This window comes from Nelumbo nucifera, chromosome 7 (genome assembly GCF_055504915.1).
Source record: "Nelumbo nucifera cultivar China Antique chromosome 7, China Antique-T2T, whole genome shotgun sequence".
NCBI classification, from domain to species: Eukaryota; Viridiplantae; Streptophyta; class Magnoliopsida; order Proteales; family Nelumbonaceae; genus Nelumbo; species Nelumbo nucifera.
The window spans coordinates 22,506,595-22,531,032 of NC_142655.1; the positions used below are offsets into that span (position 1 = coordinate 22,506,595).

The 24,438-nt window shown below is 37.4% G+C and overlaps 1 protein-coding gene across 1 annotated transcript in view; it reads right to left on the bottom strand.

Annotated features, from left to right (window-relative positions):
- Nucleotides 1-22,848, bottom strand: part of LOC104593558 (integrator complex subunit) — a 52,472-nt gene extending 29,624 nt beyond the window's left edge. The window contains exons 1-5 of the mRNA XM_010253459.3: nucleotides 22,424-22,848; nucleotides 21,964-22,332; nucleotides 21,662-21,876; nucleotides 20,422-20,778; nucleotides 20,067-20,277 (exon numbers count right to left, since the gene is read on the bottom strand). Coding sequence (XP_010251761.1) covers nucleotides 20,067-20,277; nucleotides 20,422-20,778; nucleotides 21,662-21,876; nucleotides 21,964-22,332; nucleotides 22,424-22,432 — 1,161 coding nt within the window. The 5' untranslated portion in view covers nucleotides 22,433-22,848. The remainder of the gene's footprint in view (nucleotides 1-20,066; nucleotides 20,278-20,421; nucleotides 20,779-21,661; nucleotides 21,877-21,963; nucleotides 22,333-22,423) is intronic.
- Between the last annotated feature and the right edge of the window lie 1,590 nt (nucleotides 22,849-24,438).

Here is a 24,438-nt window from a genome sequence, read left to right on the forward strand (position 1 = left end):
ACAAATGACCTGTCTTCTACCGTCTCCCATCACCTCGTCCAATCTCAAAAAAAAAAACACCCTTTACTATTAACTTTCTTCTCGACTGAAAAGAAGTTCCCATCTCTTCTCCAAACGCTCTTCTAGCCTGGTCTTGTCACCGTGTATTGCCCCATCAAAAAATCCTTTAAACCAAAACACCACCTCGAGACAAGAAAACCATAGATCTCCCTTTCTCTTCAAACCATCTAATCATCAATGTGTTTTCATTGTTGATTGTTGATGTTTGGTGCATTATCAGATGTTCATGTCCTAGTTCAAAACTTACCATACGAATATCACCTCAGCCCTACTTGAGAAACTGCTTATTTTCCCCCTTGCACTGAGAATTCAAGATCTCCTTCAATATCAGAGATTAAACTTTCCACTTCTGATTTTTTCTCTTTCTTTCCATCTTTTTTCTCCCACTCTTCTTAACAGTTCCAATGACTATGTTGGGACAGCTCCTTCAAGGTTTAGCTGGATTGAGATCAGTCCAATTGGTACCTAATTCTACACCTTTCTCTATTTTCCAATCTGCAGATTCCAGGTGCTGTCACTGCTGTGTTATGGTTGATATGGCATGAAAGAAATTCAAGGATATTTCACAACAAAAGCTGTCAAGATGAGGAAGTGTGGAATAAGATTGTGGGGAAGCTGTTTTCCCGGTCTTAGATTCAGCTAAAAGTTGACAGTTCTTTTTACAGTTCACTTTTTGAATTTAAAAGACTGTTTGTATCTCACATTGGTTTTGTAGTTTGAGTGCTATCTTTGTACCTTAATTGTACAGCCTCTGGTTGTACTTTTCCTTTTAATGAATTGATACTTCTCAAAAAAAAAAAACTTCCAATCTGCAGGCTGGCAGAGTTCATCCTATTTAAACTCTTCTAGAAGAGCACAAATACATTCAAAAATGTATTCCAGCTCCTCCTATTTCTTTTTAAGAATTCTGATCTCCTCCTCATAACAACTTGTAAACACCTCCCTTTCCTCTGCTACTTTCAACTAGTAAGCTGGAGTCTCTTTACTTTTCAACTAGTAAGCTGGAGTCTCTTTACTTTGTGCCAACACAAAGAGGTCCTGGTTTGAAAAAGGGCAGCCCAGTGCATGAGGCTATTGCCAAATAAATAAATAATATAGAATATGTTTACATTCTGTTGTAATTCATGTTGTTGCTTTAAATAATTAAAATGAAATATAATAAAGATAAATTGTAGTGTACCTATAGTCAAAGGCCACATCATACAAGGGACTATTGGGACTTTGTTGGAAAACCTAGGAAGTTCAGAAGAAGCCTAGGAAGATGAATAACTCAGAAAATGTAGTAACTAATGTTCCTAACAAGGACGGTTTTGCTAGCTCCAATGCAGCCCAAGGTCACTCTAAGGGTTTGGAACCAAAAGATGATTTACCAAGTACCATGGAAGATCAATTGGAGGTTGGAACAATATTGGTAGGGTGCTACAACATCTAGCCCAAAAGCTCAAAGGCAAAAGCTTATCCAATAAAAGCCTAAGATATCTTACTATAACCATCTATAGACAAGTCTTTGAAAATAGAGAACAGACAAAGATATATTGAAAAGTAGATTTAACTGAAAATTCCAAATGATAGATTAAAATAGTTTGTTTTAAGAAATATGGTAGACATTGTCTTACCTTGTAATCCCAACAAAAAAGGAGCACACTATGCATTCAAATTTCATAAAAAAAAAGTTTATTAAAATGAAAGCACGCATCTAGCTTTAGTCTTTCTTTTAAAACTATTTATATCCTATTCAACATAAAAATTACAAATTTCCATCATATGCTTACTAATCAGACAGACTAGGATGAGTTCCCCTGTAGTTAACCAAAAGTCCTACCTTTGAAACACGAACCACTAAGATTGCGTTTACAGTAGAACCAAAGATTATCAAACCCAAAGTTAAATGTTATTATCAAAAAAACCCAAAGTTAAATGTTATTCATCAAGTGCATGGATACATAAGCTTATAAAACTGAAAAAAAACATCATATATTGATTACATTCTACAGACATCTATTAAAATACCAAAATACTCTTATAATAAGATAAATATACCAATTCAAATCTTACATCATGCATTTCAAAGCACCATGCCTCCAAAGACAACAACAGGGATTCACAAAATCAATCACATTGACAACATGTCTCCATGGCTGCACGGGGCTGACCTGAAAGCCAACCTCCATCAGATCCACAGCAATCAGCTCGAGAGATCTGACCCAACACGCAAGGAAAAATTGAAAACCTTCAGTGTTAGATTGACGACCTTACTACCCCGTTGTCTGGAAACCAAGAAACACCTCAGACCAACCAGTGCAATCGCCCTGGTAGCCAAACCTAGCAAACACGTCATTCAGCATAGTTGTCAAGGCGGGTGCCTAGGCGACAAGGCATCCTTGGGGACTTGCATTCACCTCGAAATTGCCAAGTAGTTTAGTATGTCATCATATCCTGTTATAAAGTACTTTTATATTCTTAATTTTTTGAGATTATAATTATAAAATATACATTATTAAACTTAAATATTTATTTTGTATGTTTATATACTAATTTCTTTTTCTTATTTTCTTATTTGTTATGGTTTAATCAACACAGACATTGGTAACTGCTGTACTGAACCCTCATAGGCTTCTTTTTTTTCTCATGGATATGTTGATTTTCTGAACTCACAAAGTTTATACTTTTATGAAAATTATGGATAATCATTAAAGAAATATGGCTATGGAACCTAGGAAACCACCCTAGGATAAGTTTTTTACTTGGAAAAATGCATCACCTAGGTGCCCGCCTAGGCAACAAGGTGCCCCCTATCACCTAGCCTCGACTCGGTGCCTTGAAAGCTATGTGGCCGAGTGACCCGAACAAGTTGCAAGGCTAGGCCTCCAACCCCCTAACTATTGGGTCCAACAACTTTAATAGTTGAGTAGAAAGGTCGCCCTAGAATAACCGTAGTCCTCACGCCTCAGGTAACCGAGCCCATTGTCCAGAAGCTCAGTTTGATCAATAATAGACTCCGCAGACACAAAAAAGATGACAACCTCAACCAAACCCCAAAAGCACCAAGTTACAACTATCACACCCCCCAAAATGTCTCTCAAACACAGATCCTGCTCAAAGTCCATGACAAACCCTTCCTTAGTTGGCCTCACAAACTCAAGTCCAACTGAGATCAAGATAGGTATTCCAAATTCCCCCAAGGACTGCCGAGGACTCAACAACAAAATTAAGCACCTCATCCGACAAGGATACCTCGGTAATCACGTCTCCTGTAAACAACACAGAACTAATAGGACTAAGGAACAGGTACCCACGCCCGACAACCTACAAATAGCAAGCATCAAAGCCATCATTCTAAAAGAATGAAGCAAGAAGCCTTGGATTAGTGTCCAACTCACCCTAGATCACCGACCAATATTTGGTTTCCATTCCAAATATCTTCCTCTACAAGCAAGACAACAAGGCCCCAAGCCCCCAAAAACCTAACGGAGTTAGGCTCGACAGGGAATGATGGTCAAGCACCGAGCTCGTTGAATCAAATTTTGACAATTGACTGATCACACCAACGAACCAAGGCTTGGTTACCAGTATGATCCTAGCTCGCCTAGGAGAGTTAAAAGGTTTAGTTGAGGATTTGAACAACTAAAAGCCTTGCACATTAAACTCGACAAAATAATAGGGCTATCACCCTTGGTCATGATAAACCAAGGTCCAATTGCATGATTTTCTTGCTTTTAATCAAAGTTCCCATGTTGAATTAGCCCTTCAAAAAAGACGAATTCTTTTATTGTTGTGGCATGTTTCTCATTTTGATTTTTCTTCACTACAACTTTGTTATAATTGTTATTCTCTTGTTAGATTGTTGTAAGGATTCATCATACATGCCACTTCCTTTACTTAGATCAAACAAAACATAATAGTTGAGAAAAAAATCATGCAAAGTAAAAAAAATGTTAACTTTATAACAAGAAGATGACAATGAGAAATTGATAATACTTATCACCACTTAGAGGTATTTCATAAAATCGATCTTCAATAACAATCTCTTTATTCATGCTTTTAATGTTTGAATTAAATTCTCATCTTGAATTAACCCTTCAGAAAAGGTATCATCTTCCTGTTAGATGGATTCATTCTTTTTTTCTTTTTAATTTCATCTTATTACTTTGTTGTTATTGCCATATTTATTAGATTATAGTAAAGGGTCATCAAGTATGTGTATTTCTTTGTTAAGATCAAAGAAAATACAATAGAGCCAATTAAGAAAAGCAGAACAATTAAACAAACAACAAAAGATAAAAAAAAAGCAACCAAAAATGTCAATTACTAAACAAAACATAAAAAACAAGAACTCGTATAGTTTATTTCTAATGACATTCTTTTGGTTCATAATTCCATTTATTGTCGAAAAAACCCATCATATTTGACTTGTTCATTAAGGTTATTTTCTTTCTTTCCATCTATTCGCCTCCTCTTCTATGGAGCCTCACTTTTATCATTCAAATCCCCATTAGATATGAATTATGAATTATAATATTAGTTACTTCCCTTGCTTAAATCGAGTGACAAGTATTACTACAATGATAGAAAAATGTATTACATCTATAAAAATATATATTAATGAAAAAATAAGGAACGATGACATCAACAAAGTTGCCATTGTCCAATCCCTTGCTTTTTTCTTGTAGGAATACCAGCATTACTTTAATGAAAATTTTTCTTTTAACTATAAAAAAGAAACATGTAGCTTGAGCATCTTCATTCACCTCATCTTTAACTTTCTTTTTTGCTAATTATAATTGATTTTTTTATTGAAGTTGGATTGATAAAAGTTAGGCACCAAAGAAGAAGAGGTGAATATATGAAAAGAAAGAGAATATCTTTAATGAAAAAAATAGAACATGACTGAGGTATTTGAGACAATGGATGGAAGTATGAGCCTTAATCATTTAATTAGAAATAAAGTACAAGAGAAGAATCTTAATGATAATAAGTGAATAATTTTTCTCATGTTTTATGTGAGGCTTTTAGCTGTTCAATGCCTTGGTTGAACCTTCCAGCCTTGCTGGACGAGCTGAGATTATACTAGTAATCAGGCCTTGTTTCATTGGTGTGATAGATCAATCAACAGAGTTTGATTTTGCGACCTTGGCACATGGTCATCATTCCCTATAGATCAATCAATAAAGAGATTGGTATTAAAGATCCGTTTTATGAAATATGTCCTAATGGTGATATGCATGATCATTTTATCATTTTCATTTTCTGGTTATAAAGCTAAGATTTCTTTTTTACTTTGCATGAAATCTTTCCCAACTATTGTGTTCTATGATCAATGATGGTAACAAAGTTGTAGTGAAGAAAAAGCAAAACAAGAAACATGTGACCAAACAACAAGAGAATTCCCTTTTTGAAGGGTTAATCCAACATGGACCATTTGTGTCAAAGATTACAAGCAAGAAAAATATGCAATCAGGCCTTGCTTTAGCATGACCAAAGGCGATAGCCTACTATTTTGTTGAACCTTCTAGACCTCCTAGATGAGCTAGGATCATACTAGTAACTAGGCCTTGCTTCATTGGTGTGACCAATCAATCAACAAAGTATGATTCGGCAGCCCAGTGATTAGTATGATAGTTTTCCCACATCTAGTTTTTGCATATTGTTGAATTCTTGTGCTTGAAGTAAAGTTATTTTCCTAAGCTTCGTTTAGTAAGATTTGAAATGGTATATTTATCTTGTTAAGAATATTTTGATATTTTAATAGAAGTTTGTAGAATGTATCTCAATTGATGATGTTTGTTTCACTTTTATAATCTTACACATCCATGCACTTTAGGGGAAGCCTCTAACATTGGCTTGGATAATTTTTTGCTCAACTCATATCATCAATAGAAGTGGTTCATGTTTCAAAGATAGAACAGCAATTAATCAAAACAAAACTAATCCTAGATTGTCTGATTAGTAGGCGTGTAATTGAAATTTTAAATTTTTGTGTTAAATAACACAAAAACAATTCCAAAAGAAAGACCAGAGCAAGATGCATGCTTACATTTAAGAAACTTGAATGCATATAGTATGCTCCTTTTTTTGTTGAGATTAATAAGGCAAAGTTCGCCATAATTCTTAAAACAAAATATTTTAATCCATCTTTTGGATTTTCAACTCTATCTAGTTTCCTTCCCTATCTTTGACTACTCCAATTTTCAAATACTTGTTAGTAGATGGTTAAAAAAAAGAATAAGATATCTTAGGCTTTGATTGAATAAACTTTTGATTATGAGCTTTTGGTTTGTGTGGAACAAAAAACCTTCCTTTCATTCTGTGTAGTGTAAAAGCTACCGGCAAGATTAATCACAAACTTACGGAGGAAGGTGATGCAAGAGCATGTGGGGCTCACATGTAACCATGCTAGAAGTGGTTTCCTAGGATTCCGACTGTCCAAGTTAGCTATTAAGCATTGCTTTTTATTTTCTTGAGTTGTGTAACTTTATATGGACTTCATAATTGATTGTTAGTGTCCTAGTCTATCTTTAAGTTGAGTCATGTGACTATCACACTAGTCACTTAAGTGGGGGAATTTCTATCAAAGTATGTGTTAGGGCGACACTTTGCTTGGAGGCAGCTATATAAGCCTCATATCATGTTTGTAGAAGAATCTTTTGACTGTTTTGAAACCCTAAAGACTTGTTGTATCCACAGAAGTGGTGATTTCAGCCCTAAAAGTGAGCTCTTCTTTGTTCCAACTTCAACTAAATTGTTTCACCTCAAGATTTTATCACTCCTAGTTGCTGTTTCTACTGGGTTTTACATTTTGATGCATCAGATTTGGTATTAGAGCTTAGGAAAATCATATTTGAACCATGGCAGCTCATGGTAGGGGACATGGAGGTAGAGGAAACTAGGTTCAGCAAGGGGAAATGTTGGAGATGAGACATACGATTGAAAGCTTTTCACGGGCTATGCAAGCCTTTCAACGACCAGAGCGAGCGGCAGCCCGTATTGAGATTCTGGAAGGCAACCGCGAACCTTCAGACATACTGGATGGTAGTCTTAGAGATGAAGTTGAGATTGAGGAAGTGAATCACTTCCATAACCCTCATGATGGAGGGGTTGGACATGGTAGGTTGGAAGAATGATTGGCACGTGCTTTAGACCTTAACAGTGGTGGAATCAAAACAGAAGTTGCTATTTTCAAGGGGAAGATATATGCAGAAAACTATTTGGATTGGGAAGCCAACATGGAAATTATTTTTGCATGGAAGCCAATGGCCGAGAAGCCAAAGGTGTATTTGTTAAGCTGAAATTGAAGGGTGTTGCACTTCAATGGTGGAAGCGAGTTAAAAAGAAATGTTCTCATCAACGGAAGCCAAAAATCAATACATTGGAGTATATGAAGCCAAAGATGAGGAAGCAATTTCTACCAGCTGATTACACCATGGAGTAGTATGAGAAGTTCCATTTATTGAGGCAAAATGGGATGACAGCAGTAGAGTACACATCAGAATTTAATAATCTTTGTATTCGGGTTGGACTTAATGAGAGCAATGAACAACTAATAGCTCGTTGTCTCACAGGACTTAAACCATCCAATTAGAGATGAGATGGGTGTAGTGAGGCTGTTCAGTCTGGAAGATGTTCGACAATATGCCTTAATAGATGAGAAACGAGTATTTCGTTATGAAGTTTGTTCTGGCAACTCTATCCTTTTTGGGAGGATATTTGGGTAAGAGACTCACCGTTAAAGGATTTGTTCCCTTCGTTTTTTTTTCTATTTCTTTGTACAAAAAAGAGGTGGTCTCAAAATTTGTCTCACCTTTGGGAACACCCTTAGATCCTACATGGGATTTTGGGTTTCGTAGAGGACTTAGGGATGCTGAAATTGAGTCTCTTTCTATTTTGCTTGGTTGTTTTAATCAAGTTTGTTTGGATCCCTCCAAGCCAGATAAGAGGGTTTGGACTCCTAGACCCAATGGAACCTTCACTTGTGCTTCTTTCTTCAAGTCCATCTCTCAACTTTCTACTCACCAACCCTTTCCGTCAAAAGAAATTTGGTGTAGGCCAGTTCCCCCAAAAATTATAGCTTTTTGTTGGGAAGTTTTCCATGGGAAAGTAAACACTTTAGACAACCTACAAAAGAGAAGACATTCTCTGTATTTCTCCTAATTGGTGTATCCTCTGTAGAGCTCATGGTGAGGATTGTTACCATCTATTAGTATCTTGTCCCTTTTCTGCAGAACTTTGGGCTTGGCTACTTATGTTGTTTGGGGGTAGTTGGAGTCTACCAGCAGAAGTTCACATGCCCTTCAACCATTCTACCTTTTATTGGCCTACAAAAATAGGGAGAATTATGTAGAGATGTGCTCGTGCTGCCTTGACTTGGACTCTTTGGGAAGAAAGGAATCTCAGAATTTTTCAAGATAACGAAAGGAACAGCCAAGATTTGAAAGACTGTATGTTAAACAGGGCAATACATTGGCTGAAGACCTTGGAAATCTTTCATCAATTCTCCTTTAATGACATTTGGAGAAATTGGTCAGCAGTAGCAAGGTGTTCATCTCTAAAGGACAAATCAATTACAAGTTGGTCTCCTCCACCCAAAGGCTCAATAAAGTTGAACTTTGATGGAAGCAGCATGGGTAATCCAGGATTATCCGGAGTGGAGGGTGCTTTTAGAAATGAGAAGGGAGAGATTTTGTTGCTCTACCCAGGTCCCTTAGGAATTGGGAATTCCATCAAGGCAGAACTTTTAACTGTTGTACAAGGGGTCCAATTTGCAAACCAGTTGAAGGTACAACACCTAATAATCGAGGGGGATCCAAAGTGGTGGTGGGTTGGTTGAAAAATTCTGAAGAGGCTATGTGGCGATACAAGAATGAAATGAAGAAATTTAGTTGGTTGACAAGGAATATGTTGGTCACTGTACAGTGGGTGGGGCTGCAGCTCGCGCCTCTCGTTGTGATTCTTGTTTTTCTTTCCTAGTTTACTTGTAAGTTTCAAGGAGGGGCTGCAGCTCGCGCCTCTCGTTGGGATGATGTATGAACTCACTCTAATTTGCTTCTGAATCAATAAACTTATTATGCAAGCTCCCTTCAACAGCACCATACAAGTGATGTTAAAGGTGCTTAGAGTGAGCAAACATGTGTTAAAAATGCTAAAGGAGTTAACACCATGGGTTAGGCAACAATTAAAAATCCTATTAGAGTTAGTAAGAGTGCGAAAGGGAAAGGACCCACAAGATTCAGCAAATCTAATCATTCTGATGGGGGTACTTCTAAAGGTGGCAGTAGCTCTAACCTCACTTTTATCATTCATATCTCCATTAGATATGAATTATAAATCATAATGTTCGTTACTTCCTCTGCTTAAAATCAAGTGGCAAATATTACTACAAAGATAGAAAAATGTATACATCTATAAAATATGTTTTTATTGAAAAATAAGTAACGATGACATCAACAAAATTGTCATTGTCCAATCCCTTACTTTTTTTTCTTGTAGGAATACCAACATTACTTTAATCAAAATTTTATTTTTACTATAAAAGAGAAACATATAACTTGATAGGCATATTCATCCACCTCATCTTTAAGTTTCTCTTATAATAAGTATAATTAATTTTTTAATTGAAGTTAGAATGATAAGTGAGGCACCAAAGAAGAAGAGGCGAATGGATGAAAAGAAAGAGAATATCTTTAATGAAAAAAGTAGAACATGATTGAGGTATTTGAGACAATGGATGAAAGTATGAGCCAAAATCATTTAATTAGAAATAAAGTACAGTTAAAGAACCTTAATGATTAAGGTATTATCATTAAGGCTCTTCTCATGTAGTTTATCTCTAATTACATGATTTTGGCTCATACTTCCATCCATCCATTGTCTCAAATACCTCAATCATGTTTTACTTTTTCATTAAGGATGTTCTCTTTCTTTTCATCCATTTGTCTCTTTCTTCTTTGGTACCTCACTTTTATCATTCCAACTCCAACAGAAGAGTCAACTAAAGAGAAAAGCAAAGACGAGGTAGATGAAGATACCCATCAAGCTACATGCTTTTTTATAGTAAAAGGAAAACATTTTATTAAAAAAATAATAAAAGTGAATACAACCATTAATAAGGTGCTAAGGCAACACCTTAACGCAACAAAAGAAACACCAACACCACAAACATAGAAAACACTCATAATCAAGACCTTTTTATGATGCCTAAATCCCTCACCAGTGCTAACTACTGTTTTTAAGATAAACATAATATTTCCTTTTTCCAAGTTATCAAACCAAATATTCAGTTATAAAATTTGGGAACCACCAACATAATTCTTTCCCATCGAACTCTTCCTCCCTCCCTTCAAATTCCTCATTTCAGGTCTATCATCCTTCCTCTACTACAGATTCCTTCAAATACAAGGGCTCTTCAAGCAAAACTCTCAACCAATTTTCCATTTCCACACTACCAATCTTCTTCTCTTTCCCCATCATTAAATTCTCACCACTCTTCTTTTCAACTTCACTTCCAACCCCCCTTTCCTCTTCCTCTAATCTATCTCTTGTCTATACCTCCTCATTGGGAATATCCATCAATTGATTATCCAATCTAAATGGCACTTCAGAATTGTAATATATCCCAACAGAAACAACTTGCTAATAAATTTTAACTACTCTCTTGTACAACCTGCCCCAATCAAATCTTTTTTAAAGGGAAAAACTTCAAAAGCATGCACTATATAAGGCTTACTTGGACATTAGGTTTTTCTAGCACCATCAAATCCCCAACAGATACCACCTTGTCATTTGTATCCTTCGGCCCACAAAATCCTTTTCTATTAGTGAACCCTCTAACAGGATCTTTTAAAGTGCAATTAATCTCCATATCTCTTCCATCACCTCCATCTATAGCAGTTCTTCCTACCAAAGTCTTGTTAACATTCTCCCGCACCCCCTCGCCATTATCTCCCTCTCATTCGTCGAACTTGTTTCCTCCCTCTTTTTTATTCCACCTAAGCTTCTATTAAACTAGACATCAGCTTGGAAACTATTGTCCTAATTCATAACAGATTGGGTTTCAACCAATATGGATAAGTGCTACTTACCCATTGATCAGAATCCATCTTGACCGCATCCGGTTACCAACATATTTCTCACATGATTCAGCTCTATCCTTAAACCTTTCAGATCTTCAATGAATCACGTTGTCCACCAAGAAAATCCATGCTCTTCAACACTAGTTTCTTTTTCCTATAATCGTCATATCTAACCTACTCTTTCTCTCCCTTCCTAATCTTCAATTTACATGTGTAATAGTAATGTTGGTTTCCTACAAGAAAAAAAGTAAGGGATTGGACTATGACAATGAATAAATATTTTTATAAATATATACATTTTTTTTTATCTTTGTAATAATACTCATCACTCGATTTAAGCAATGGAAGTAACTAACATTGTGATTCATAATTCATATCTAATGAGGATATGAATAATAAAAGTGAAACACCAAAGAATATACAAATAGATGGAAAGAAGAGAGAATAACTTTAATGAAAGAAATAAATGTGATGGGTATTTGGGAAAATATATGAAATTATGAACCAATAGCATGTCATTAGAGATAAACTATACAAGTTCTCGTGTTTTATGTTTTATTTAGAAGTTGACATTTTTTTTATTTATCTTTCTTATTTGTTGTTTGTTTAACTTTAGTGCTTTTCTTGATTAGGTTTTTGTAATTTCTTTGATTTCAGCAAAGAAAATTACATACTTGAAAATAATTAAAAAGAAAAAGAAGAAAGAATCCATCCAATCGGAAGATACTTTTTCTAAAAGGGTTAACTCAAGATGAATAATTTGATTTCAAAGATTAAAAACATGAATAAAGAGATTGGTATTGAAGATCAGTTTTAAGAAATGCATCCTAGTGGTGATATGTATGATCATTTTTTTCATTTTCTTGTTATAAAGCTAACATTTCTTTTTACTTTGTATGATTTCTTTCCCAATTACTATGTTTTGTTTGATCTAAGTAAAGAAAGTGGCAAGCATGGTGACTCCTTACAACAATCTAACAGGGGTAACAATAGTAACAAAGTTGTAGTGAAAAAAAAAAAACAAAACAAGAAACATGTCACCAAACAAGAAGAGAATTCCCTTTTTTGATGGGTTAATGCAACATGAACCATTTGATTCAAAGATTAAAAGCAAGAAAAACATGCAATCAGGCCTTGGTTTAGCATGACCATGGACGATAGACTACTGTTTTATTGAGTGGCATGTGTGAGGATTTCAGTTGTTTAAATCCTTGGTTGAACCTCCCAGACCTCCTAGATGAGCTAGGATCATACTAGTAACTAGGCCTTGGTTCGTTGGTGCAACCAATCAATCAACAAAGTTTGATTTGGCGGCCCCAATGATAAGTATGATAGTTTTCCCATATCTAGATGCTAAAATTTAATGGTTTTTGCAAATTAATGATTGAACTCTTGCGCTTGAAGTAAAGTTACTTTCCTAAGCTTCATGTAGTAAGATTTGAAATGGTATATTTATCTTGTTAAGAATATTAGCAGTTTGCAGAATGTATCTCAATTGATGATGTTTATTTCACTTTTATAATCTTATGTATCCATGCACTTGATGGGAAACCTCTAACATTGGCTTGGATAATCTTTGGCTCTACCCATATCCTCAATAGAAGTGGTTCATGTCTCAAAGATTAGACTACAATTAATCAAGACGAAGCTAAACCTAGATTGTCTGATCAGTAGGCATGTAATTGAAATTTTAAATTTTGGTGTTGAATAGCACATAAACAATTTCAAAAGAAAAAGCAGAGCAAGATGCATGCTCACATTTAAGAAACTTGAATGCATATAGAATGCTCCTTTTTGTTGGGATTAAAAGATGAGGCAAAATTCAGCATAATTCTTAAAACAAAATATTTTAATCCATCTTTTGGATTTTCAATTATATCTAGTTTCCATCCCTATCTTTGACTATTCCAATTTTCAAAGACTTGTTGATAGATGGTTATAAAAAAGAATTAAGATATCTTGGGCTTTGTTTGGATAAGCTTTTGCTTATGAACTTTTGGGTTGTGTGGAATAAAAAACCTTCCTTTCATTCTGTGTAGTGTAAAAGCTACCAGCAAGATTAATCACAAACTTAGAAGTGGTTTCCTAGGGGCCAAGTTAGCTATTCAGCATTGCTTTTCATTTTCTTGAGTTGTGTAACTATATATGGACTTCATAATTGATTGTTAGTGTCCTGGTCTTTTATCTTTAAGTTGAGTCATGTGACTATCATACGAGTCACTTAAGTGGAGGTATTTCTATCAAAGTGTGTGTTAGGGCGACACTTTGCTTGGAGGCAGCTATATAAGTCTCATATCATGTTGATAGAAGAATCGTTTGACTGTTTTGAAACCCTAAAAACTTGTTCTATCCACAGAAGTGGTGATTTCAGCCCTAAAAGTGAGCTATTCTTTGTTCCAACTTCAACTATATTGTTTCACCTCAAGATTTTATCACTCCTAGTTGCTGTTTCTACTGGTTTTTACATTTTGATGCATCAGATTTGGTATTAGAGCTTAGGAAAATCATATCTGAGCCATGGCAGCTCGTGGTAGGGGACGTGGAGGTAGAGGAAACTAGGTTCAGCAAGGAGAAATGTTGGAAGGTGTTAAGACCCCATGATGGAAGGGTAGCTCGAAGTGGGTTATGAAGTAGGTCATAATAAGGAATTCAAATGTACAAAATACTTGATCTACTTCAACAACGGGAGCGAGTAGAAGCCCATATGGAGATTCCGAAAGACAACCACAAACCTTCAAACATATCGGAAGGTAGTCTTGGAGAAGAAGCTGAGGTTGAGGAAGAGAATCCCTTCCAATAACCCTCATGATGGAAGGGTTGGAAAAATGATTGGTACATGCTTTAGACCTTAACGGTGGTGGAATCAAAATAGAAGTTGTTAATTTCGAAGGGAAGAAGCATGCAAAAAACTATTTGGATTAGGAAGCCAACATGGAAATTATTTTACGTGGAAGCCAATGTTCGAGGAACCAAAGGGCGTTGTTTGTTAAGCTGAAATTGAAGGGTGTTGAACTTAAATGGTGGAAGCAAGTTAAAGAGCAATGTTCTCGTCAAGGGAAGCCAAAAATCAATACATGGGAGTATATGAAGGCAAAGATGAGGAAGCAATTTCTACTAGCTGATTACACCACGGAGTTATATGAAAAGTTCCATTCATTGAGGCAAAAGGGATGAGAGTAGAAGAGTACACAACAGAATTTAATAATCACTGTATTCAGGTTGGTCTTAATAAAAGCAATGAGCAACTAACAGCTTGTTATCTCACAGGACTTAACCCATCCATTAGAGATGAGATGGATGCAGTGCGGCTGTTCGGTCTGGAAGATGCTCGACAATATGCCTTAATGGCTGAGAAACGAGTATTTCGTTATGGTACAGGGGTGCCCATCCTAATCATGCAAGCTCACTTCAATAGTGCCATACAAGTGATGTTAAGGGTGCTCAAAGTGAGCAAATAGTTGTTAAAAATGCTAAAGGAATTAACACCATGGGTTGGGCAACAATTAAAAATCCTATTGGAGTTGGTCAGGGTGAGAAAGGGAAAGAACCCACAAGATTCAACAACTCTAATCATTTAGATGGGGGTACTTCTAAAGGTGGCAGCAGCACTAATGTTCGTTGCTTCGCATGTGGTGAACAGGGGCATGCTTCTTACACCTGCCCACATCAAAGAGTTAACTTAGTGGAGGCTGATGATGAAGAAAATGAGTTGGGGGAACCTGAATATGACCATTATGAAGAAGAAGAGATAGACATTTACCCAACTCAAGGTGAAAGTTTGGTTATGGCGGAAGGGGAGATAACCATGTACTTTGATGGAAGTGTGTTCGGAAACCCAGGTGCAGTAGGAATCGGTGGAATTTTTGGAAGAAGAGATGGTACAGTTAATTGGGCTTTCAGTGGACCGATAGGGATAGCCTCTTCAACAAAGGCGGAAACCATGGCAGCACTAACCAGAATCAAGATTGCAAGAGATCTGGGCTATCAGAACATTCAGCAAATACCATCAAGTGGCTAGCTCACTCTGGCAGTGGTCCATGGGCTTTAGCTCATTTCTTGGCTGAAGCTAGATATATCCTATTTAACTTAAATGCACAGCTGGGTTGGATCCCTAGGGAGTTAAACTCGAATGCGGATGGCCTAGCAAAAGCTGGTATTCACAGGGATTTCTTGTTTAGTGATAGCTTTCTTCCTACTTAACATTTGAGTTGTAATTTCTGTGTACATATTCTTATGTACCCATTATGTCATTAATAAAGTTACCATCTTTTTCAAAAAAAAAAAAAAGTTCGGTGGTTCAAAGACTCATGATGTCACCAAAAGGTAAGGAAGCTGAAGACTGACAGCGACATAACATTTTCCACACTCATGTTATTTGTGATGGCAATTGGCAAGGTCTAATGTCATACTTGATGGGGGCAGCAGTGAGAACTCGGTACCTAGGGAAGCTGTAGAGAAGCTGAAGTTGCCTATGGAGAAGCACCCAAATCCCTACAAAATTGCTTGGTTTCAAAAGGGAAGTGAGGTACCTGTAAGTTCTCATTGTTTAGTTAAATTTACTTTGGATGGCAAATTTCAAGATGAAGCTTAGTGTGATGTTGTGCCAATGGATGCACGTCACATTCTATTGGGTTGACTGTGGTTGTACAAGGACATACTCCATTACCCCAAAGCTAACACAAAAATTAACATTGCAGCCTCTTAAGGATGATGCTCCAAATTTCCCTAAGGCTAGCAAGGTTAATGGGTTCCTCACGGCACCACGATTTAAGAAAGAAAGGAATCAAGGATTATGTATGCACTAATCAGAAAAGATGTGGCAAGCGAACAACTTCAAATGAAAGTTGAGTGTAAAAGTTGTTGAAAGAATTTCAAGAATTAGTGAGTGAAAAGTTGCCACATGGATTGCCACCGATGGGAACAGTCCAACATGCTACTGATTTGACTCCAAGAGCATCTTTATCAAATCTGCCAACTCTACACAACGAGCTGAAATGAAAAGACAAGTGGAAGAGTTGATTGAAAAGGGACTGGTTCGTAAAAATAAAAGCCCTTGTCTTGTGCTTGCTTTACTTACACCAAAGAAGGGTGGTTCATGGAGAATGTGCATAGAGAGCTGTGCAATAAATAAAATAACCATCAAATATTGATTTCCAATCCCAAGGTTAGATGATTGCTCAACATGTTGGTTAATTCTAAGGTGTTTTCTAAGATTGATTCGCGTAATGGGTACCACCAAATCAGAATGAGAAGTGGAGACAAATGGAAGACAACATTCAAGACCCCACATGGGTTATATGAGTGGCTGGTCATGCCTTTTGGTCTATCCAATGCTCCTAGTACATTTATGCGTTCAATGACAAAGGTACTTCAACCATTCTTGGGCGCATTTGTTGTTGTTCATTTTGATGCATATTAATTTATAATTGAACCAAAGAAGAGCATTTAGAACAATAGCAAAAGGTACTAGAGACTGTCCACAAGGACAAAATCTATATCAACTTGAAGAAATGCTCTTTCTTGTGCAACAAGGTTGTCTTTTTGGGGTATGTGGAGATATTTCAATGCAGCCACCTTATGAACAATTTGGGAAGAAAGAAACACTAGAATTTTCCAAAATAAAGAGAGGTCCTTTACAGAAGTGAAGGAATGTATCTTAACCAGGACTATTCATTGGTTGAAATCCTTGGCTTCTTTCAACTCTTTTTCATTTGATGACATTTGGAGAAATTGGGCCACAGTTGCACACACTTCGGTTAGAAAAACCAGAGCCACTACAGTTTGGGTAACTCCCCCATAAGGTTTTTTTAAATTGAATTTTGATGGAAGCAACCATGGTAACCCAGGACCGTCTGGCATTGGAGGAGTATTGAGGAATGAAAATGGCAACATCATATCCTTATTCTCAGGCCCGATAGGGATAGGGGACTCTACAAGAGCTGAGATATTGGCTGCAGTACAGGGAATTCAGATTGCTAGTCAACTAAGAGTGGAGAACTTATTGATTGAAGGGGATTCTAAGGTGATTGTGGGCTGGTTGTCAAATCCAGACTCAGTTGTTTAGAGTTATAGGGATCTCATCAAAAAGGTTAAATGTTTAACAAGGACATAGCATGTAGGTATCAGTGGGTGGGTAGGGAGGCAAATGCTTTGGTTGATCATCTTGCTAAACAGGGGTCTACTAGGGACTATTTATTCTGGGCAGCATTGTATTTTTATTTCTGATCTCTTGTAATGGTTATGGGAGGCTGCATCTCATGCCTCTCCAAGGGATTCTTGTAAAATCTTGTTCCTTTTGTTTAATGAAATCATTTTCAATTATCGAAAAAAAGATGTTGTCTTTCTGGGGTATGCGGTTTCTGCATAAGGGTTACAACCAGATTTTGAGAATGTGAAAGCTATTAGGGAGTGGCCAACACCTCAATCACTAAGTGAAGTGTGCAGTTTCCATGATTTAGCCTCCTACCACAGATGTATACGCAATCTTAATTCCATAATGAACTGCATTATGGAGATTTTGAAAGGATCTACCTTTGTGTGGACAAAATCAGTAGACAAAGCCTTTCAATAGATCAAACAGGCCTTGACTGAAGCTCCCATACTTGCCTTACCAAGTTTTGATAAGCTGTTTATAGTGGAGTGTGATGCCTCACAAGTTGGAATTGGTGCAGTACTCAGCCAAGAAGATAAACCAGTAGCCTTTTTTAGTGAGAAACTAATTGATGCTAAGCATTGGTACTTTGCATATGATCTAGAGTTTTATGCCATGGTGACAGCTCTACAACATTGGAAACATTATTTGATAGGCAAGGAGTTTGTTGTGTTTTCTGGTCATCAAGACCCACGGTACTTGAACTCACAAAAGAATCTCAGCCCACGACATGCCAAGTGGACTTCCTACTTACAAGAATTCACATTTTCACCAAAACATAAGTCGGGGGGGTGTCAAATAAGGTTGTCGATTCACTTAATCGGCGGGTTCTACAGCTGAATGTGTTACGTACACAAGTCTTGGGCTTTGAAGAGTTGAAAACCTAGTATGGTAATTGATGATGCGCGATCCGGTCGGTCCTAGCTGCCGGTAACCTTGCCTCTGACAGAGCGAGAGATGCCTGAAACAGGGAGGAAACAAGAGATCCCCGAGGGAAGAACCCGGCGGGAACGCTCCGACGCTCAAGTTAGCACTCTGAGAAAGCAAGGGAGAATAGGGCCTTTTATAACCGCCCTGGTGCACTCACTCCCAAGCCTCTTCCAGATCAGGTGTAACCGCCTCTGCGGGGGGCAAACATAACCGCCACTGTCTTCTCTGTCAAAGCCATCTCTGCAACGACTAGGATGGCGGTAGCAGATGGTCGTTGGAGTGCGGCTGTCATGTGTCAGATCCCTGATCAGTCAGGCGCGCCGCCTCAGAGTACGGACTTCTTTGGTGTCAGGTACGGTCGTTCAGTCACGCGACCTGGAGTCGAGGTGCCGGAGTGGTGCATGAGGTGAAGTCTTGAGTTCTGACAAGAGCGTGGCCCGGACTTACCCGAGGTGGGTCAGTCCGGGCTTTGCCTTTCGTGGTGTTCCTTGTAGGGCTCGGGATTTCTAAAAAAAGCTCGGGTTCTACCTCCTGGGAAGCACGGGTTCTCTTTGGGGAGCTCGGGGCCTCTCGTTGGGGAGCTCGGGCCTCTTCTTGGGCTATGGCTATGTCGCTGTGCCGAGCTGATGCTCCTGCCATGTCATACCCGGTTGCCTCCACGTGTCGCGCGGCCAAGGGGTCGGGCCAAATCTCCCTCCGTCAGTAATGATCCATTTTTCATCTAAACAATGAAGGAACTGGAAGGGGTAGGAAATGGAAGAAGCTTGCAATATGTTGTCCATGATAGGTACCTTTTCAAAGGTAATCAGTTATGCATTCCTAAGGGGTCTCTACGCGAAGAGATTGTTAGAGAGCTCCATGGAGGAGGTTTAGGAGGCTCTAAGAAGACTCTTTCAAGAAGCAACAACAACTCTGATAGAGGCAAGTGGATCTCTCCTGTTAGTTTGGGAGTGGTTTTGCTCTCTCTTTGGTTTAGGTGGATCTCTCCTGTTAGTTTGGAAAAACTCTTTTGCCCATCCTTTCTAAGAAGCACAAAAAGAAGAGGCGGGATTTTGTGGAAATGTGCTAGGGCAGCAATTGTGTGGACTATTTGGGATTTGGGAGGAAAGGAATCTTTGAGGATAAACAAAGAAACAAGGAAGTTATCTTGGAGATTGTTACAGATAGAGTTGCTTATTGGGTGAAGACTTTGAACTATTCTCTAACTTCTCAATGGAAGATTTTTTTCAAAGCTGGGGGTCAATTGATCTTTCTTCTTCTAGGACTCAAAAGGTTTTGGAGATTAAGTATCTCCCAAGTGGAGGTTGGATGAAACAACTTTGATAGAAGTAGTTTTGGCAATCCAGGTCCCTCTGGAATTGTAGGAATGTTTAGGGATGGGCATGGGAACATTTATGGGTTTTCGAGGCCTATTGGACAGGGTGATTCTATGAAAGCTAAATGGGAAAATGGGAATTACAAGGTTGCTAGTAAAAGGGGACTCAAAAGTAGTCATTGGCTGGCTGAAAAAAAGGAGAAGGGTATTATGGCACTTTAGAAATGAATTTAATTGGTTCCAGATGTTGTCAAGACATATGCAAATTCAGTTAAGATGGGTTAGGAGGTCTGCTAATGGATTGGCAGATGGATTAGCTAAACAAGGAGTGAATAGTCATCACTTGCTTTGGGCTCAATGTTAGACGGGTGGTAGATCTCTTTGTTGTAATGGGTGTTATTTCTAATAACTACTTGTTGTACTTTTATCATTTTACGTTCTAATAAAAATCCATGAGTTTCTAATAAAAAAAAAACTTCTAAATATCTAGTATGGCTTATTGTAGTAATGTATAAGTTAAGAACAAAAAATTTAGTGAGCGTACATTTAGATTTGAAGATTCCAGGGATATTGATATCTGCTCCAAAAGCTGAAGTATAATACCAAGACGACCAATGGGTATGAGGACAGAACCTCCTTCCCTGACAGAATCTATGGCACAAGAGCATATGAAAGCAAGCTTGTCTATTTCCACTGTATTTTCACCAGTATCAGTTACTGACTTAATGAAATCTTCCTTACTATTGTTTCCATCCCTGCCGAAGGAAAAAAAAACAAAGACAAAGCGATGGCAAATTTTCTTAAATACAATGAATCTGAAGGATAAGAAGATCTACTGATCAAAAGGGGGGGTAGGAAATCTTCCCTCTAAATTATTGCTGGAATATGTAATATTATACCTCAGGGTTGAGAAATCAGAACCAGTTGGAGAGTTGACCTTTGGCCGTATCTGATTCATACTTCTATAAGCATTGATACCAACACTCACATTGCCACACATGGATGAGAAATCTGAAAACAAGATTACACCATTCCCTTGAAGAGAATTATAATCAAATCCCATTGCATGTCTGGATGCAAATATGGAGCTTGATAACCATGTGAAGTTTCTTTTTGGACCATTTATAACCCAGTTAGAAGCACCTATTTCCAGGCCAGAGCTGAATGCTTTTATGACCAATGTCCCATTATGGTAGACTTCTTCAGCATACTTGAGGGACTGAGTTTTCTGAATGCACTCCTTCACGTGTGCTGCACTGACATCTCACTTATTGAATCCACAAAGAAATTAAAATATATAAAGAAATTTAAGCTGCTAAGAAGAAAGCATGCATCAACCAATCTTGATACAAAAGAAAATCTGATATACCATGGAGAATTTACCCTGTTTTTTTGAAAAAAGGCAACCAAGAATTTACCATATTCATTAGAAAACATTTTTTATGGCACAATGTTACAATGCATGATAAATGAATATTTCTATGGGGACTGTTCAAACAAAAACCCTTGTAAAATAAGGTGCTCTATAATGAGATTTTACATCTTGTATTCAAGCCCTCTGTTTAGAAAGCAGAGTATTAGAGTCAAAAAAATAACTGTATAAGACTCCTTTGGAAGTTTTATGACCAATATGCAAGTGAACAACATGCCAACCACCTTCTTAACCACTACAACTAGCTATCTCTTTATCTCCAAAAGCTCTTGCATTCCTAACCATACACCCCACAGTAGAGCCAGAGGAATCGTATTCCACACACTCACGCATATGATGGTTTCTCGTGGTTTCTAGTCATCTAGTGGCATGTAATGTTTTTTGTAATGATAAAGAGGCATTTCTACTGAAATATTTGCTAAAAACACATGACTCAACAAACAAGGTGTGATGTAAGTAAGATAACATATACAGCTTAGTGATATTTGGTCAGCAAGGCACACAATGTAAAGCATTTTTAACTGAACTCAGATGGAATGTGCCATCGCATTAAAAATATCTTCAGTTTACAAAACTTTAATTACTCTAGTTGTAAGCTTCTAACTTACAAAACATGATTATAGTTTTAGAATAACTGTCAAATCAAATTCATAACATTAGACTACCAGTACCAGAAGACCAAAGCGAATGGAAACATCGCCATTTACCTATACAAAGGTTTCCAAGAGCCCAACTCTGCCCCATCCTCCCCCATTGCAATCACCCTCAATGCTGATGGAAGCATTTCAAGCTCTTCCCATTTCAACCACTGAGGGAAACCATTCTCCTCAGGTCCATAAAATTGCCTAAATTCTGCATGCATTGAAACAAGGTCTTCCATCATAAGCTTCCCAAGCCTCACAGTTGCCTCTGTTGCATATATCTGACACATTACACTCGAAAACAAGCAATTCAGAACTTATTTGTATAAAGCAGAAATAGCATGACTTATGTACACTCGTATGCTTACCTTAGCAGAAAATTTCTTAAGTTGAGTAAAAAACGGCAACCCAAGCATTCCCATCGGGCTTGAAATCAAAACAATATCGATGAACGAAACATCCCATAAGTGCAAGCTTTTAACAGTTTTGTACCATGGAACCGCTCTTATTAAATCGCTTGCTTCAAGAGGTTTTTCGACTCTATTACTTTTTCCATCCGCAGAATTCAAATTTTGTGCTGAGTAATTGGAAACTTCACCATCATAATCAATAGGAATAGGTGAGAATATTGTGAGAGCAGATAGATCTATTGGGCAGTCAAGCAAGACCCGAAACCCGCAGATATTGAGCATGTGACATGGTGGAAAATAGAAACCCTCTCCTTTGCTCAAACACGTCTGAAAAATTAGAAATATGAAAACCGACACATAGAAATACACACAAAAGAGAGAAAGATAAAGAAAGAGAGAGTGAGAGAGAGTGGCATACAAGCTTCATAGGAACAAACTTGGCTCTGTTTGCTTGGTAACAAACCCTGGCAAAGAAACTGTTTTTCTGGGAGGCTTATGCATCAACAGTAACTCAGAAGGCACTTGAATGGGAATCCAATATAGTATAATCTCATTCATTTAAAAGAAAGGGAGATCTTCATTCTCCTCTGCCTTTCGTGGAGTCTGACACTTTGAAGCTCAAATGCTCAATCACGAACTTGTACACAGAACATGGGCGACACTTGGCTCCTACTACATGCGGCCTACCACTACAGATTTTAGTTTTAAACCTATATATTAAACCCTAAAATTAAACTCTAAACCCTAAGCCCAATATTAATGTCCATTTATTGACGCGACTAAGACGAGAAAATAAAAATATCTCCTTGAGATGCTTCATTTCTCACATTTATTTTGGGTGAAAAAATGAGATCTAAAGAGAAATCATATCACAAATTTAAGGATGTGGGGTCTCACCAAATAAGTGTGATCTCACTGAGAAACGAATATATTGAGAAGCTTTGTGCGAAAAATATTGTCGAGGCATGTCTCTATCGTCTTAACCGAGCTCCAGCCTTCCAATAGTCACTACCCCACCGTCTACGTCATCAACGTCTCTGTTGTTGTTTCTGTCATTGCCTCAGAGTTCCAATCTTCCAACGGTCACAACCCCATCATCTCCATCGTCATTGTCTCCGTCATCATTTTTGTCGTCATCTCTGAGCTCCAGCCTTCCAATGGTCACAACCCCATCATCATCGTCTCCGTTGTCGTTGTCTCCGGCAAATGTATGTCGTCATCTTAGATCTAAAACCCTGTATTAGATCTGCTGAAGCAGCCGTCTCCAGCAAATGTATGTCGTCGTCTCATATCTAAAACCCTGTGTTAGATCACCAACAAATGTATGTCGTCGTCTTAGATGAATGAATGTTTTCTCGGCAACCAAATTTTGAAATGGATTTGGTAGGATTACTAGTCTCGGCAACCAAACACAGGTGATAAAATTGAGAAAATAAATTTTCTCTTCTCATCTCATCATTTCTCGGTAACCAAACAGACCAAAGGGTATGTTTGGTTTGCAGTTGGAATCGGAATCAAAATGGTCTATTCCTATAATTTGTTTGGTTCAGACAATAATGGGAATGAGAATTGGAATAATCAAGAATGAGATTTCATTCCTAAGGGAGGCACGAGGAATGAATGGCATTCTTGTAGGAATGGAAATGGAATTCTTATTCCATCCAACCAAACATTTGGAATCAGAATAGTCCATTATTATTCCGATTCCAGACCCCTATTCTCGTAAACCAAACAAGGCCTAAACCTTAATTTTTTTGTAAGGAAACACTAAACCAACCTTTAAAAGTATGGGTGCAATTTAATTGAGCTCTAATTCAACAGTTTGGGCTTGAGCTTGATTAGGTATGATTTAAGTTCGATTCTAGTCAAGTTCATATCGAGCTCAAGTCTCATGGTAAATTCGATTAGTTATTCAAAATTTAGTTTAATCAATCAAAAGTTTGGCTTAAAAGACCATGAGCTTGGCTCGACTATAATATTTTTATATAAAATATATATTATAATTTATATATAATGTAAGAATATACTATATATTATAAAAATATCACATATATTTACAAAATATAAAATATCCAAACTTGAGCTCATCAGATATTTAATTGAATCTAGCTCAAACCAAAAAAAAATAAAGTTTGATTCAAACTTGAACCTAATAGTATTTTAGTCGAGTTGAGCCTAGACATGCCAATGTTCAGATCGACCCGCCTCAATTTCACCCCTACCCTAAGCCCCTAAAATCTAAAATCTAAATCCTTAAACTCTAAACATTAATCTTAAATCTTAAACCCTAAACCCTAAAATCTAAACTCTAAAGACTTAAATCCTAAACCCTACAATTAGTGTACAAAATGGCTATGGCAAGGCATGTTTCCTCCAACATTGTAGGATCCAAGTATTTCCTAAACAATAAAGACTCCACCCTTGCCACTTACT